Source organism: Branchiostoma floridae, chromosome 2 (genome assembly GCF_000003815.2).
Source record: "Branchiostoma floridae strain S238N-H82 chromosome 2, Bfl_VNyyK, whole genome shotgun sequence".
Lineage (NCBI taxonomy): Eukaryota > Metazoa > Chordata > Leptocardii > Amphioxiformes > Branchiostomatidae > Branchiostoma > Branchiostoma floridae.
In genome coordinates, this window is record NC_049980.1 from 1603685 (window position 1) to 1619769 (window position 16085).

At 39.2% G+C, this 16085-nt stretch overlaps 1 protein-coding gene and 1 long non-coding RNA gene across 2 annotated transcripts in view; one reads left to right on the plus strand and one right to left on the minus strand.

Annotated features, from left to right (window-relative positions):
- Nucleotides 1–6868, minus strand: part of LOC118406566 — a 98373-nt gene extending 91505 nt beyond the window's left edge. Inside the window, exon 1 of the long non-coding RNA XR_004830046.1 lies at nucleotides 6276–6868. This is a non-coding gene — a long non-coding RNA (uncharacterized LOC118406566). The remainder of the gene's footprint in view (nucleotides 1–6275) is intronic.
- Nucleotides 1–16052, plus strand: part of LOC118410585 (putative WEB family protein At1g65010, chloroplastic) — a gene marked incomplete at its 5' end in the record, with an annotated part of 343380 nt that extends 327328 nt beyond the window's left edge. The window contains 3 exon segments of the mRNA XM_035812362.1: nucleotides 15037–15179; nucleotides 15670–15835; nucleotides 16048–16052. Coding sequence (XP_035668255.1) covers nucleotides 15037–15179; nucleotides 15670–15835; nucleotides 16048–16052 — 314 coding nt within the window.
- Nucleotides 16053–16085: the final 33 nt, after the last annotated feature.

The window sequence follows — 16085 nt, forward strand, 5'->3', positions numbered from 1 at the left end:
TCTGCTATAAAAGGAAACACACCTTACTCACCTGTACGGTGTCTTACCTGGTCTGCTATAAAAGGAAACACACCTTATTTACCTGTACGGCGTCTTACCTGGCCTGTTATAAAAGGAAACACACCTTACCTTATTGTCGTCATTTATTAAGAAGAGAAAAACAATTTGTTGGTCAATGTTAATAAAGGTACATTTTACAATTGAAATTTTCTACGTCATACTTAAATGTTATAAAACATTTCCTTTCTGTACTCAGAAGAGGAGCCCGCTCATGCCATGTTCCAACATTTTATTACTATAATAAAAATAGGCTATTAATAGCATGTGGTCACATTTTTCTGCACACAAATAATGCAATTAATATTGTTTATGTGTCAACCCCTTCCAAACTTTAAAAATATTTAGGAAGTGAAATGAAATACATTTTTGTATTTGAAATAAGTTTGTACACACTGTAACAGATACTCATCTAATCAGATCCTCATTGTAACAATGTTTCTGTGACAAATAAAGATAAGAAAAGTCCAGTTTGGTGAAGAGTTATTATTATAATGTAAATAGTATTGTTAATAATGAATAGCTATGTTTTTCTAGTATTGGTTACCTGCCCCTAGTCAGGTTTATAACACTAATGTGTCTGAGCCTTTTGTACATTAATTGGGCACTGAGGAGAATCAATATCCATATTTGCACTAAGTTCCTCAAACCTGGGTAATCATAGCACAGAAAAAAGGACCACAATGTAAATATCAGTTAGATGATAGCACTATGAATTGAAAATCTTGTTCAGAATTCACTCTAAAATGGTTGTATGATAAGCTATGCTACAACAGTCCCTCCAGCGATACTTATAGAACAGTCCCGCAAGGAGGTCACATGGCTAGTGCCCGCCATTATGAATTGCCATTGTTAATGTATGGCAGTATCGGCGCCGTGCATTTTGACCAAAAACAGGGACTTAAAATGCTTGTAAAGCACGGAAACTCCGTACACGTCAATGGGACACCATCTTGAACATGTTTGTGGCGGTAGGTTTAGGTGTCGTTGCGCGACGGCCGATATATTTGTGGATATAGCGGGCATTCGCTAAAAAGACATTTTGCTGGGCGTTCGCTAAAAAGACCATCGAGAATCGAAAACTTTGATTTATGTCACTTCGGGTGGATGGATTGACTTGAAACTCAGGATTAATACATGGGAGCACAACGTGGACATATTCCAAGCAAAAAAAATGAGATTCGTGCAGCGCGGACTTCTCTAGAGTGGGCGTTTGTGGGCATTCGCTAAAAAGACCCTCCCAAAAGTTTTCAGGTCATTTTCGGGGCAGGCGAGCTCGTCGTGGGACAAACACACTGTCACGTTCATCGCCAGATTTGTAGATAATAATCACATGTGCTCACGGCACAAGACGAGCATGATTCAACAGCAATCTTGAATTTCTTTTGGTGACCTACAACTCGTGTAAAAGTGTGAGGAACCGTTGTATTATCGCCTGGATCTACGGCTGAATGGGTCAAATTGAACGTACGCCGCCATTTTCCCGCCATTTTTAATGCTACGGCCAGCAGTAAAGTTTTACGTCATAGCGGTTGTGACGGACCAAAATTAAATGAAAATTCTTGTCAGTATACGCCCATTTTCTCATGACTTTTTGTATGCTCATGCAGATTTTTGTTTTGTGCAACTACTAACAGGAAAGAAAGGAACAACAGAGGATGTATAAAGGTACATAGCGGCAGTTAATTGTGCCGTGTTTCGTTCGGCAGGTATAGTGCACCCCCTTCCAACCACGCGCCCGTTCTCCGTGCAATTCTGCGGTGTGTTCCAATTACGATATTATGTTTTTAGCAGGACCAGAGAGACAAAATAATTTACACAGAAGAAGTGGCAAAGGTAAGCTGTAACAGCAACATGTAACTGGAGAAAATGATGCATTGATCATTTGCCAAATTAGCATTGCTTGAGAAATTGCAGTAAACCGACCGGTATTATGCCAATGGATGTTACATATACAAATGTACACACCTTCAAAAATGATTCACCTGATTGTGCAATGCATTATCACATATGCTTGATTTTTACTCAATCCTGATACAGATAATCCGTAACAAGGACAAATTGCTTCACCATGATTGCTCCACCATGAGTCTTAGGATCAAATATGGACATTCTGTTTAAGTTTGATTGGTTGAGATTTGAGTATTAACCTTGACCTGGCTTGCTGTTGTTAGTTGCTTTTAGGTTCCATCATTCCAGTTTGGAACCATTAATGCATAGTCTAATTGGTTACTATAAAAATCCTACATTGTCATCCATTGGTCAATTGCAGACTGAACGTCACAGAATTAAGGTGTCTTTTTTGCCAGTTTTGATTGGATGACTTGTAATTGCATATCTGACCGCTAGTGGTCTATTCTACGTTTCATTATCCTGTATGGCTTCTTTTTACCAAATCTGATTGGTTGAATCTTTGATGTTATCCAGGGCCTTTGATTGGTCATTAAATCCCTACGAGAGCGCTCTCTGCCCAACTTCATTGGTCATTTTTGGCATGTAATTCTGACGTGAACCTTTTAGGCTGACTTTGATTGTTGATTTACAGGTCTTTCAGTCCTAACATGGAGTTTTGTGCCAACTTTCAACGGTCAATTGTAGGTCACGTAATGACAACGGAAGCCTTTATGCCAATTAAGTGTAATGTAATCCTGACATGAACCTTTTAGGCCAATTTTGATTGAACAATTGCAAGATGTGTAGTCCCTAAGGGAATTTTTTATGGCTTTCAATTGCTGGTTCCATGTCATGCAAGCTTGTTACAGACAGTCTGCTCAATTTACTTGGTTGCATTCTGGTTTAATAAAACCTATTATCATATAGCAAGGCACCATGGACCAATCAGAAGGCCCCATTCCATGTTGGTTCTCCGTAACACATAGATTCTGGCCAGCCCAGTGTTAAAAAAATCAACATTGATTCGTTCTAACACCTGACCAATCAGAAGGAGCGATACACAGGAAAGTGACCAATCAGAATAGCACAGAGCATGGACAAAAGATCAGACCCTGCACGGAGGATTGATCATGAATACAGTACAGAAAAAGTTTGAAAAGGTTTGACATGCCAAGACTGCAATGTTTTTAATATTTTTTGTGGAAATTTTGGTTTTAAAATGCAATCTGTAATCTCCTTACAAATGTATGTACCAAAGAACAAATGTGAATTTTCAGAAATTCGACAAAGGAATTTACACGTATAGTACCAAGGGATCTATGCGTCATACAGGAGTTTGCAAGTCTGGGTAGGCTATATGATAATAACGTTACTTTGCTCACTTGGTGGTTTTATTCAGTGGTTATAGCAAAGGACCAGGCGTTTTGACACCATATACACCTCGGGGCGGGTCATTAACCCTTAATTAGTAAGCTATTACTAACAGTAGAGGGTGCAGGATTTTCCGAATACATGTACCTCTTAGTTGGGTTTGCTTCTTTCCCTAAGAATCTAAACAGCTGAGAGAAATTTACCACAACCCATCCAAGTATCATAATAACATGTGTGGAAAGTGCAATGAAACAGAGGTACAGTGGTATGTAATAATCCTAACCCCTTGGGGTAGTATTTTAAGGATAAGACAAGTAGTTAATGTGACTGCTTTGATAATTAAATCCCCACTTAATGTAATGAATATTTTTCCATTCACAACAACCTAAACAGCTCTCCCATACATTTGAATCAAATTGTACCAATACACCCTGACAAGAAATGTCAGCTGTCTGTGATTCTGCAATCATATTATTGAGGCCTTCTCAAGAAGCTTTTGAGGAGTATAACAAAGTTCTTTATAAACTACCACATATTTACAAGAGCTGACATTTAAGTGACTGTCTAGCACCTTCCTCAGTGCAATTATTATTTGTTTAAGTTTGCACTGCAGTGCTTCATATGCTGTCCCAAAAATAAAGTTGTCAAGCAAGGGAACTCGGGATTCGTTACTCAGTCATTTAAAGACCTGATGAAATAATGTCTTGCACACCAGGATATCTAGATCTCATGTGTGCACACCTTAGGATTACTGATACTGCATTTATTTGAGCAGAAATCATTGTTTTTTCTTCCTACGGTGGTGTTACAGTATAGCTATAAGAGATGACATTTCATTCAGATATGTGAAAGAAAGATGCAAGCATGAGAGGTTTTCAGTGTAGTAGACAAGGCCTTAGATATGAATAAACATGTGCATGTGAGATGAATTGACCCAAGACTTCAAATAGCTTTATCCTTCACCTGAAGAAGAGGACAAGGACTGTTTTTGCTATCTTAATTTGCCAAGTCAAGGACTATTCTTACTATGTTCATTTCCAAGGCTGCAAAGATAATAAATGCATCATTACTAACATACACATGTATGGTCAACTAGGGATGACACAAGTATCAAACAACATGGTATGATCCAAACTTGGCTAAACTGAAGTAAGATACTTATGGCTAATGTATCTTAGATTTTGTGTGGAACCTACGCAAGTAACCTTTCATGGTTGAAAAAAGCAAAAATAAGTAATTTTTTAAGGTACACACGTGTAAGCCTTGATGAATTTTGATTTTTTTTGTAGTTTATGATAATCCAGAATACAGGACCCATAAATCTGTAAAACATTTAAAGACTTTGGTTTAATTATGTTAAAAGATTTAAGTTTAACATAATGACAGTCTCTGAACCACATTCAGTCAATTCAGCTCATGGTACTATAACATTACTGGTATATGCTATCCTGATTCTAATTACTTTAGGCTGTTGTAGGGCAATCTTCTCGTTTGTTTGCAATACCACATTACATCTACATCTCCAGAGGATGGTATGGGCCCAAATCCATGTTTGATCCGAGATGATAAATTATGTGGGGCCTTAACCTCTTCTGTGGACTTGTCACAGTTGATTTGCTTGTTTGAGCCCCTTGGTCAATATCAATGTGGAATCTACACCTGAGATGTATGGTAAGGTGTGGCCATTTGGCACATAGTGTATCAGTAGAATCAGAGTTGATCTCCCAAAATATACACAGACTGAAGTTTATTGTGTGTGTGTGTGTGTATGTATGTGTGTGTGTGTGTACATTGTGCATACATGCACACATTGACAAACACGCACACACGTGTGTGCGTACCTGCGTGCATGGGTGTGTGTGTGTGTGGACACGTATGCAATCATGTATGTGTATCATGTTTGTCTGTGTATGCATGTGTATGCACAATTGCTTAATGTGCACATGATATAAAATCCCAAATACCAGTGGGTTGAGACTAGACCTCAAAACCCACAGGAGATACTGACTGTTGACACAAGCACATTCATCTGCACATTAGCAACCCAGCCATACATGTTGACATTAACCACAAAGGAAATGATTCAGATTTAACTAGATTTCATCATCATCAGATCAGCTGAAAAATTGCAAGCCTAACGGTTCACATGATTCCCATTAAGGTCAGGTTAAAATTCCGTGCCCGCGTGAAAAGAAATTTCTTGCACCACAGGACGTCACCCTCTTCCAGTTCAACATATATTCTGCTGACATTTTCCAACGCATGCATAATATATACTACACAGGGCTTCCACAGAGGAGAGAGGCAGCAGAGCAATCTAGTTCAACTCCAAGTTCATCACATGTAAGCACCTCACAGCCTGATTGATCGGTAGATCGTAAGGTAATCAGAAGATTATGAGCCGACCCTGCCAGGAACAGGCTACTTTAATCTATATCAGTCCCCAATTTTGCCGGCCTGGCATATTCCTGCTGCCCTGCCATCTCAGCAGTATGCAGCAAGGTACACTCACTCTTGTATCACAACCATATCTCTGACTGACAAAAGGAGGATTTGCTACATTGAAGCTAGCCCTGCTGCAGGGTCCAGAGCACTGCTGATGCCTCCGTCATATACTCTGCCTTCTGTCCAATCCTCGTAGACTGGCAGATTCAGCTCAGTGCTTTAAGGTAGCTGATGAGCATGCTTATGTGGTACGAATAGCGCACTAACATGCTGACGGTAGAGGGAACTCCTTTAATGTACCCTTAAGATGGTGGAGAAGGAAGCGAGGAACACATGAGAAATCACACACGCATACTGCATAGCTGAGACATTTGAAGCTTCCTCAACAGGATGCTTCCATTGCAAACAGACAGGGGATAAGTTATGATCCTACATAAGATAACGTTCCATTCAGAACAGTTTCCACAGCATTCCGCTTCCTACATTGGGAAATGAACAACGTGGCGTACCTGCTCCCTGAGCATCTTCTGTCCCACCCCGAGATCCCTCCTGCCGTTGGTTGGAACTCCCAGAATCACCTCTGAGGAAGCGCTCCCGAATCACAGATGCACATTCCCGGGAATGTTCACGGCCTGGGCGAGTGCATGGAAATGCCAGAAGCTACATACACCACCAGCGCGGGAATCCCTGAGCACCTGGTGGCACATCCATAAACAGCACTCGTTCCACTGAGCTGTCAATCACCGACCAGGCAACACCTGCATGAATCATTCATCTCCCCTCATGAATATTCATGAGAAGGGCTCTGTGGTGCAAGTGATTGACAGGCCCATCAGGCTATGCCATGAATGTTAAAGCCGGCAAGCCCGGCCCTATCTCTCATGCCCTGAAGGCATATCCGGATAGGGCATCCATTCTCCACTGCAATCTTCATAGAGGAAGGAACAGCGCCATTTCTTACTGTCTTGTGCTTGGTGTGAAGCATGCCAGAGCTGTCTAACCCATGTGTCAATCACAAAGGGGCCACACCCCTACATTTTTCATTCATGCTTGCACAATCCATCCCTATAGAATTAATGGGTTTTCGTGTAGCGGGGAAATCCCCGGGGGCAAATCAGCGGAATGGAGAAAGCAATCTGTGGCCAGCGATAAAAGGGGAAAATAATAGGAGAGCGAGAATCCCTGCCTGCCACATTGTTGGGGTGCAGATGTGTGACACAACGTGGATTTTCTAAGACATCTGATCTTCTTTGGAATGCTCTTAGTTAAGATACACCAAGATATAACACTATGAAGGACGACTATAGGAGGCTGATGTAGTGATTTTGTGCAATTGTTGGTAGAGTTACTGCTCAAGCCAGTTGCCCTATACATTAAAACCCCTCTGAAATAAGATAAGCAAATCTAGAACAGTTGTACTACTTAAAGGCCATTTTGGAACATCTTTATAGACTGAATTTAACCTGCCATTCTTACAAAAGCTGTACTGCTAAACCCCCTACCACACCCATCTGTAGGTACAGAATTCATGGGATGGGAAAGAGCAGTATATGATCAAAGTAGCAGAACTACACTCATGTATTTGCTGAGATACTGTAATTTACTGCAGACAAATTGCAAAGAAACTGTAACACAGACCAATCTGCTTTAATTTGAACAAGAGAAAAATAGCAGCTACAGAGCATGTAAAAAATCTGACCTAAAAGCAATTTGAAAGCACCATTACAGAAAGTGCTCCTGCCTCTTCCATGTTGCAGAAATGTAGGTCAACACCAGTGTCAGGCAACAGCAACACAGTTAAGTGTTTCTCACAATCAAGAACATAAAAAAGAGTACAAGCTAACCAGTCGAGTATAACCTTCAACATGATGGAATAGCCATTTGGAACCAAATTTATGTTTGATGTTAGGGAGAAAGTTCAATTTCTAACCAGCAAATCTACCTGAAAGATGAAAATTTATGTCTACGAAAAGGTGTTACTCACACATGCAAGATTTTCTTTTCAAACAAATTAGAAAATGTGAACTGTTATCTTGCATGTTATGTCACATGCCTGGAAAGTTGGAATCGTAAGGAAGTTTGAAATGAAAAAATGTTGTGCGGGTGTCATTCAAAACTTCAAAGGAAGGAATTGCAAAAGAAAATCAGTAAATTTACTTGTAACAGTTACTATTCATCGAACACAACCACAATAACTGAGCTGCTGAATTTAACCCACTGAATTAGTCATTCATCTTCTGTACCACAGAGATGCTAGCTGCAAGTTTACATGAGGCAGAATCAGAAAGTAATCCCATCAAAGAAGAAGAAATGACGTTTGGGTGAGTCAGATGGTGGAACTTTTGGCACAAAACTTAAGGCACAGTCATATGTTCTGGAGACTGAAATGTCTAAATTTGTTTGTCACATTTTTATGAGCGACTTACGAGGTTTTAAGATGAGCACACACCAGTGATGTCCATCAGAATATCTAAATTTAGATATGACTCACAATTACAGTAGGAAGCTGAAATTACTGATAATTGTCTGTATGCGTTACGTGCCAATTTTCATTTCTGAACTACTAACACAGTAGTTCCTCTTCTTCAGCTGCTAGGATGCAGTAAGATGTGATATTAGAGCCAGTTAGATTCATAGCCAAATACGTGATGTGTGGATGAAAGATTTTGGTGACTACTTTTCAAAAAACAAGAAAAAGGAAACTTGGCACAAGTACTAACTGTTTTGTTTATGGAAAAGCAATTTACAGAAACCTAGAAACCTCACTCCTCACCGGTGACAAGAAAAAAGAAAGAAAAAAATGATTAGGTTTCAGAGATAGGAATAAGCCTGTGGCTTAAGGAGATATGAATTTTCATACATGTACAATTTTAGTCTCCTACAACAGCAGTCGATTGGGTCAGGGAAATTTTTAATTGCATGCTCATTGAAGCAACCTTACAATTTTACTTCTCTTTGCTTCTGATGGACTTCCAAGGGTCATCACTCATAAAAATCTGAAAAAAAGATCTTAAAAAGATGCATAATTTTACCCTTGTGCCAAATCTCAACTTATTTGATAAAAATGACCTTGATGTATATCCACTTATATTACATTCTGATTTCCTCTCATATAGTATAACCTGTAATTGATTACACCTGTAAGGCTTAAATTCCCAACCCAGGGCCCGGCCAGGTAGCTTTTGGAAACAAAGAATATGATATAAAAGACAACAAAAGATACAAATGTAAAAAAAAAACATTCATGAGCATAATTTGTGCATATTCCATGCTAAACACTTTTCTTTTTCTTTTCCGCAAACATCCTGGCTGATCTATTCTACCAGACAATTTTGAACACTATTGATGACGTCATTTCTATTTCTGAGTTTTGATTGGCTTAAGCAGAACAAAAATTCTGAGTTTGATTGGCTAAAGGTGGAACACAGAAACAGAAAGTCTTCTTGGGAAGACTTAACTACATCTGGAAAGACATGACACTTACTGATTGAAGAGAACTCAAGGAGTTATCACACTTCGTTTGTTTCATACACAAGTAACTTTTCTGCATAACCTAGCAGGATGCTTGAACGGTGTAATGATAGATGCATCTACCTGAAGTTCTTGTGGTAAAATACTGGGTGAAAAGTTAGCAGGATACCTCATGTGTGAGCACACTGCACATTAGTTCTATCATCTGACTCATCCAACCAAACCAAGAACCTCCCATGCAAGCCATTTATTGCTGATTTCCATGGCGATCTTGACATTTGGGTATAAATTCTGCAGAAAATGAATGTTGTAACTGCAACTCTCACCTTCAGAAGGGATGGAAGTGTCTGATTAAGTTATCTGGAGGTATGTTGGGTTTTACTGATCAGGGGGAGCCGAGGCTTAGATTTATGCTCATTGAAGACTATCCTGGCTTTCTCAGATATATCAGGGTAAAGTTATTGGCAATAGGTTTTGCTTCTGACAGTCTTAATAAGTCAAAGACGGTCTGTAGCCCGTAATGGCTGTCTGTGGATTAATTGTGCTACTTGTTCTGAGGAGAAATGAAGGTAACATTGGTTGTCCCTGATTTTTGCAAAACTCTTCAAAGTTTGGAGCTTTTGCAAATGCAATAAGATATTAATAGATGCAACACAATTCACTGTATATAATGACTGAAGCAGATGAAAAATAGAAACAAAAGTAATTTTGTCTCTTCTGTATATTCTTAAGAAAACACTTAAGGATGTGGTCCTCTATTCAAATAAGTTGTCATGTCTGTTCCCATTTATGAATGGCAGCTGAAAGAATTTAACTGAAATGTAACATCCATTGATCCACACAAACTGTAACCACGACTCTCAAGTCAGCACCATGGACAGTCATCATGGGCAAGTATGGCATTTTCGATGCAACTTCTATTTTGGGGGGTTGTACTTCTAATGACAGAGTCTATAGAACGCAATTCTCCATGAAGTAATTATTGTGTTTGTTTGTGGTGGGACTAAGGCATTTCATGCCCTCTTTAACTACCAACATGCCAAATATCAGACTGATCCATCTTGATTTATGAGTCCAAAGACAAAGAATCAGACAAAACCAAGTTGCTCAAAGTATAAAAGGTTTCAACTTAGCAAAGAAGGCTACTGATATTCTTCTCTGTCTTAGATACATGCACTTTGTCAAATTTTTGAGAGTCATATCATGACATGCTGTAAATCTAACTTTCCTTAATAATGCTAGCTACTGATTTGCATTTTGTATCTAACAGCTGTTTCCATTTATGAACAGGTGATTTTTCTACTCTGGCACTAGGTATAGTGAACAATGCAGTCAAGCCTAATAGCTGCCTGTAGTCTTGTCCAACTGACACAGCTATTTGATCAATCTGTGTGAAGATAGCCCAATTAACAAAGGCCCAAAGAACCTGACAATATCAGTGACTTGTTCCACCATACCACTCAGGTGAAAATGAGTACCTAGCTTTGGCTAGGGAAGTCTCTCAAATAGGACGATAAATGGAGGTCCCGTGTTTGGGGAGAGCCACACCCTACGCACGTTAAAGAACCCACCAAACGTCTGATGGTGCGGTGTGAGTGGTTCAAAACCCACACCTGGGGCAATTTTATGTGACTTATTAAGGTCATTAGGTGTGTATACACTCAGGTTGCCATTTCAAACCCTTGCGACTTAGCCCCGTCTATGTAAGCTCCTTACAATTCAGCCCCTGGCTGCAAAGAGAGAGTAGTCAGTCCATACAATACAATACAATACAATACAATACAATACAATAGTCAGGAGGTGACCCTCCTTCCTGGAGTAATTTTGATTCAACAGCAACCAAATCAGAACCTTGGACAGATACCTCTGATTTTTATGGGTCTCTCCTCAGTAGATTAACAGAAGTCGTAATTTACCGACCACAAATATAACATCTTGTTGGGAATAGATTGTGCAATTTGAAGTCCTATATGGATGAGGGGTATTCTTGATGTTGTGGAAAGAAAAACATCAATTACTTTCTCGTAACCAGAAATCTTAGCAGGTATTGGAAAAGCACTTCTTTTGAAAATAGATGTTCCTTTTAAGGCCAAGGTCAAGACATGGGTAAGAGGAAGAGAATTCTGCATTTAGTAGAGCATCTAAATCACATCCATTTCCTGTTATAATATCTAGTTTGATTTGCTTTTTCTCAAAGATTTTTAGAGATGAATTTAAAGAAGATTTGAGCAACCTGTTTGATCACTTTTAGAATAATTATGGCTGACCCGTCTCAAGATACCCTTTGGATTTATCTGTCTCCTTCATGTAGAGTTTTGTACAGCTCCATTACACTGGTATAAGTTGCATATATCTGCACATGATTTCAAAATAGCTACTGGAGATGTACTGTAATTCCTGATTTTTTCACAGTACTTTTATTTTCACAGTTTTCACTGTGATGCCTGTAAAGTGAACTTAACATTACAGATAACAAATAATCCGTCAACCTTTTTTCCATGCACCTGCCGCCACTGTGAACATTTAGTTCCGAGAACAAGTTCAAGTTTCTCAGACCGTGAAAGTTTGGTACCGAGAAGACAAAGTGAATTACAGTAATCAATTAGTTGTACTCCTGCTCCGCAAAGTGATGAAACTATCAGTCAGCACCTTGGACAGTCATCATGGGCAAATGTGGCATAAGCTATGCAAGTTTTTCCTTGAGTTATTCTTCTAGTAATGGTAACTAAGAGTGAGCACACCTGGCTAAATAAATAAATGAAATGAAATAATTTGATACTTCATCGTTTTATATAGAACAGTAACCATTTCAGCACCTTGGAGAAATATTTTTCATTTTAATATCCTGCTAAAGATAATTAGGAAGAATTATGACATTCCATCTGGGCAAACTTTCATGCAATACCTTTGCCCAATGCAGAAGTTCTTTACTGCAAATTGGATTTTTACAAGGATTTCCTTCGCTACACTTTTTGTGGTGGGGTGGGGTGATGTCCGTTGTGCCGTTGGTTCCAATATACCGATTCAAATTATGCTGGACAGCACGTCTGTGCCTGTAAAGTAGGTGTCAAGTCAGGTTTGATGTTGGAGTCATGAATGCTTTTAGACAGTCACAAATGTTATAGTCCAATAACTATATACTCTCCTCCATTGTAAAACTGTCAACCTTTTGTGATGTCTCATGCAGAAATGGACCCCAAAGTGAAACATGATTTTCGGAAAATTACTTTATAGTGTGATTGCTTTCTGTACACTAGGAAGAATTTTGGACACCTTCCTCTACTATTATGAGTTAGAAATTTGATGGTTTTGCTTGAACTTTGGAACAGTGAAAGTTTTATGGTTGTTTGAAATATTCATGAGGCAACAAAATGCTTTTAATTTCATTTTCCCCACTTTATATGTTCGTAAAGTAAAGAAACCCATATCCTACAGCCTTCCAACAAGATGTATAGTTTGTAAGATATGGCCATTTGTGGGATCAATGACTCGCAGTATATTTCAACGGTGGATTAAGTAAGGGCTATCAACCGGCCAATAACATCACTACATTCTTTGCCATCATTCAAAACGGCTTGGATGCATTTGAAACTATTTTGCGAGAGCATTTCCAAACTAATTCAATCTCCATACAGCAGGAAAGATCCATTTGCAGGAAATAGGCAGAGATCAGGAAAGTTGTTTGGTAGTAATAGCTCCGGTGTTTATGGGACATAAAGCAATTTTACTGGGTGACATAATGGACAGCTCATTGTCCTGATGGAGTCGTAGAGTCGATGTTGTACTTCGAAAGGAATCCGGCAGGAAAGCTCAATTACATCTAATATTTCTTTATTGCTATGTGGTGACTTTTATGTTATGAACATGCATGCAATATTTGTAGGAAGGTGATACTTGTCAAAAAGGATTGTAAAGTTTGTTGTATGGCAGGAGCAACTTAGAAGAAAGCGGTACTGGATACTTTTTTTTATCACCTTTCTGCAGATAATAACTGTGTAGGGGTGGGTACCGGTGCAAAAATTTCAGGTCTAGGTACGGTTCAGGTCCAGAGGATCAAGCCCCAGTCCAGGCATGAACCTGATGGAAAACTTGTAAATGCATGGGAAATCCTGAAAACATTGCAGCTTCATTTCACTGTTTGGTGGAGTATCTGGCTATTGGCATTTTAAAACCCTACCTTCATATTAACAAGGCTAACTGCCTCTGTCCATTTAACTGTAGAAACTTGGTAGAGATGACTATAAACTCCTACTCTAGTATGCTCTTTTTATTTTCTTGGACCGGTAATCCTCAAAACATGTGGATCAATATAATGCGTTTGATTTCTAATTGGCCTCAAATCCAGTTCACTAATTTATTAAGGTCCCTTTTTTACCAGTCCGAGTAAAAACAGGTTTTGTAAAAATGCAATGTACCAGTCTCCAACCCTGTGATTGTGCCTAATCCATAGCCTGAAACTTTTGCATCAGTGTTGGGAAATAGGGTCAATCTAATACATTGTCCCAGGATGGCATATCAACACATACTTTTATTAACTTTTGTTAACCATACATCAGAGATGAAACTATGACCAACCTACATGTGTACTTTTCTGACAATCTCTAAAAGAATAACAATTTACAAAGTGTGATCATTTTTTTTAATATGATGAATGATAATACATGTCTGTTCATTTTCTATAAGATTTATCACTTGCTTACAATTTTCATGCTCGTACCTGGATACTGTGATAAATGATATTTATTGCTTCTTTTCTGAAAAAAAAGAAAGACATTTGAATTCTGGTCTTAAAGTTGATTATTTTGCTATACATTGAATATTTCTGTTGGCCATGGTCATGAGCAGTGAAATTCTGTCAAATGACAGAATGATGGATACTGGAAAAACATAAATGTGGTCAAAGTGATTTTGTTGAGGCTGCCAGATTGGATGATCAATGGCGTATGTTGTTTCCCATCTGGTAAAGGGATGGAGATTCAAATTCATTTCACCAAAAACAGGCCCAAATCAATGCACGCAGGGATCTGGTCCATAAGAAATTGCCCAGACACCTTGGCAGCTGTTCCAACCATGGCACAATGAATCAGGACGAGCAGAGCTCTCACATTACATAGTTTCGTCCCCTATTACAGGCCAATGTGGACAAATTGCAGATATTAGTGGCAGCCGCGTTGCCATGTTCGGTGAGAATTGAAGGGGAATCAATAAAATTCCCCCAGTTTTGCCATCTGTCAATTTCCATGGGAGCTGCAACAGTTTCTCACACGGTGGCAAATTTTTGAGAATGAACAAAAAATGTCAGGATTCCAAAATCCAACAAATAAAAAGTTGGATCTTGTTCATGTGTTGCCCTAGCCTGGAATTCAACCAAATAAAATTACTGCAGATCTTCACATTTTTTGCAGTGATTCTTAATTTCTATGTTTTTGATGTGCTTCTTTGCAAAATTTGTGCCACAGAAAATATTTGTTTTCGTGCTAGTCAGGGATACATGTTTTGATGGCAAACTTAAAACTCAGTGAAAACATTTTTCTATTCCCCATAAAAACTTGTTGTTATCTTATATGTCTTGCATTTCAATTTAAAAAACACACTAAAAAAGTCTTAATGCTGTACCTTAGTATGCACAGTTCCAAGGGATAGATGTAGAAAGATACAAGGTTTCCTCCAAGCCTTCTGTTGTAATCTTGACCACTACCTAAACTTTTACTTCAAAATGTCTGAATACCAACTTAAGGGATTAAATTGGTGTTGACTTACAGACAAGCTTTTATTCTAATATTTGTTTTTGTCCCACAGTTTCCGGAACCAATGGAACCCTGCAGGCATTCCTGCAGCAGGTGCAGAATGTATCCCAGCTGCAGACAGATGCGACCACGATGCAGGCTCGACTGGAACAGCGCATGGCTCGGCTGCAGACAAAGATGCTGCAGCTGGAACAGGTAAAATTATAAGGGCACTTCTTACTTTATGTTTGTTCAGGTCTTTGCCAGTAGTGTGCAACATAGATAGAACACAGATACTATAAACCTGACCTTGTGGTCCAAGAACACGACTGCTAACCACTCACAAAAACATTCCATTAATTTTGTAATATTAATTTTATAAAGTTATAAGTTAAAGTTATCAATTTCACCAAGAAGGTTATGTTTATGTAATGTAAGTGTTTGTGTGTGTGTATGTGACGTTAATACTATTTACATGTATGTATGTGTGTGTAGAAGACCTGTATAACTCAACGCCTGGATAGATTATTTTGATATATACGTCTAGTAGTCTTCATGAGACCTAGAAACCATTAGATTTTTGGTACTGTAGTGGAACTTCCAGTTTTCATATCTCAATGTCTGGACGTGCCATATTCGTAATTTTTTACCAGTTGAAAACTCACTGTTTCTCACTGTTAGTGTTACTCTGATCCTTTTCTTCAAGGCTGCCCAGAGGCTCAACTCACCCATGCACTTTGACAGCAACACCTCCGCCATGTTGGAACTCCCTGCCAGCCGCAGTCCTGTGTTCTCTTCCATTGCCATGGATACAAGGGTGGGGCAGCTGAATGAGTCAGCAGTTTTGGTCTATGGGGAAAACCACCAAACAGGTATCAAATCTGCTAAAGCTAAGGGCACAACCCACCGTACGTGCAAATACGTGCTGTCTACGTGCCAAAACGTGGGCATTCCATAAGTGGTAAGTACCGTCTCTGTACGAACTTGTAGGCAATCCGACAGATTTTGGAGCACGCAGACACGCCATAGAACTTTACGTGCAGGCAAAACTTTGCTGCGGAGTCGATGCGCCTGCCCTGCACAGCCTGAAAGTTTTCAGAAATACGTGGCGGATGTGGCCTG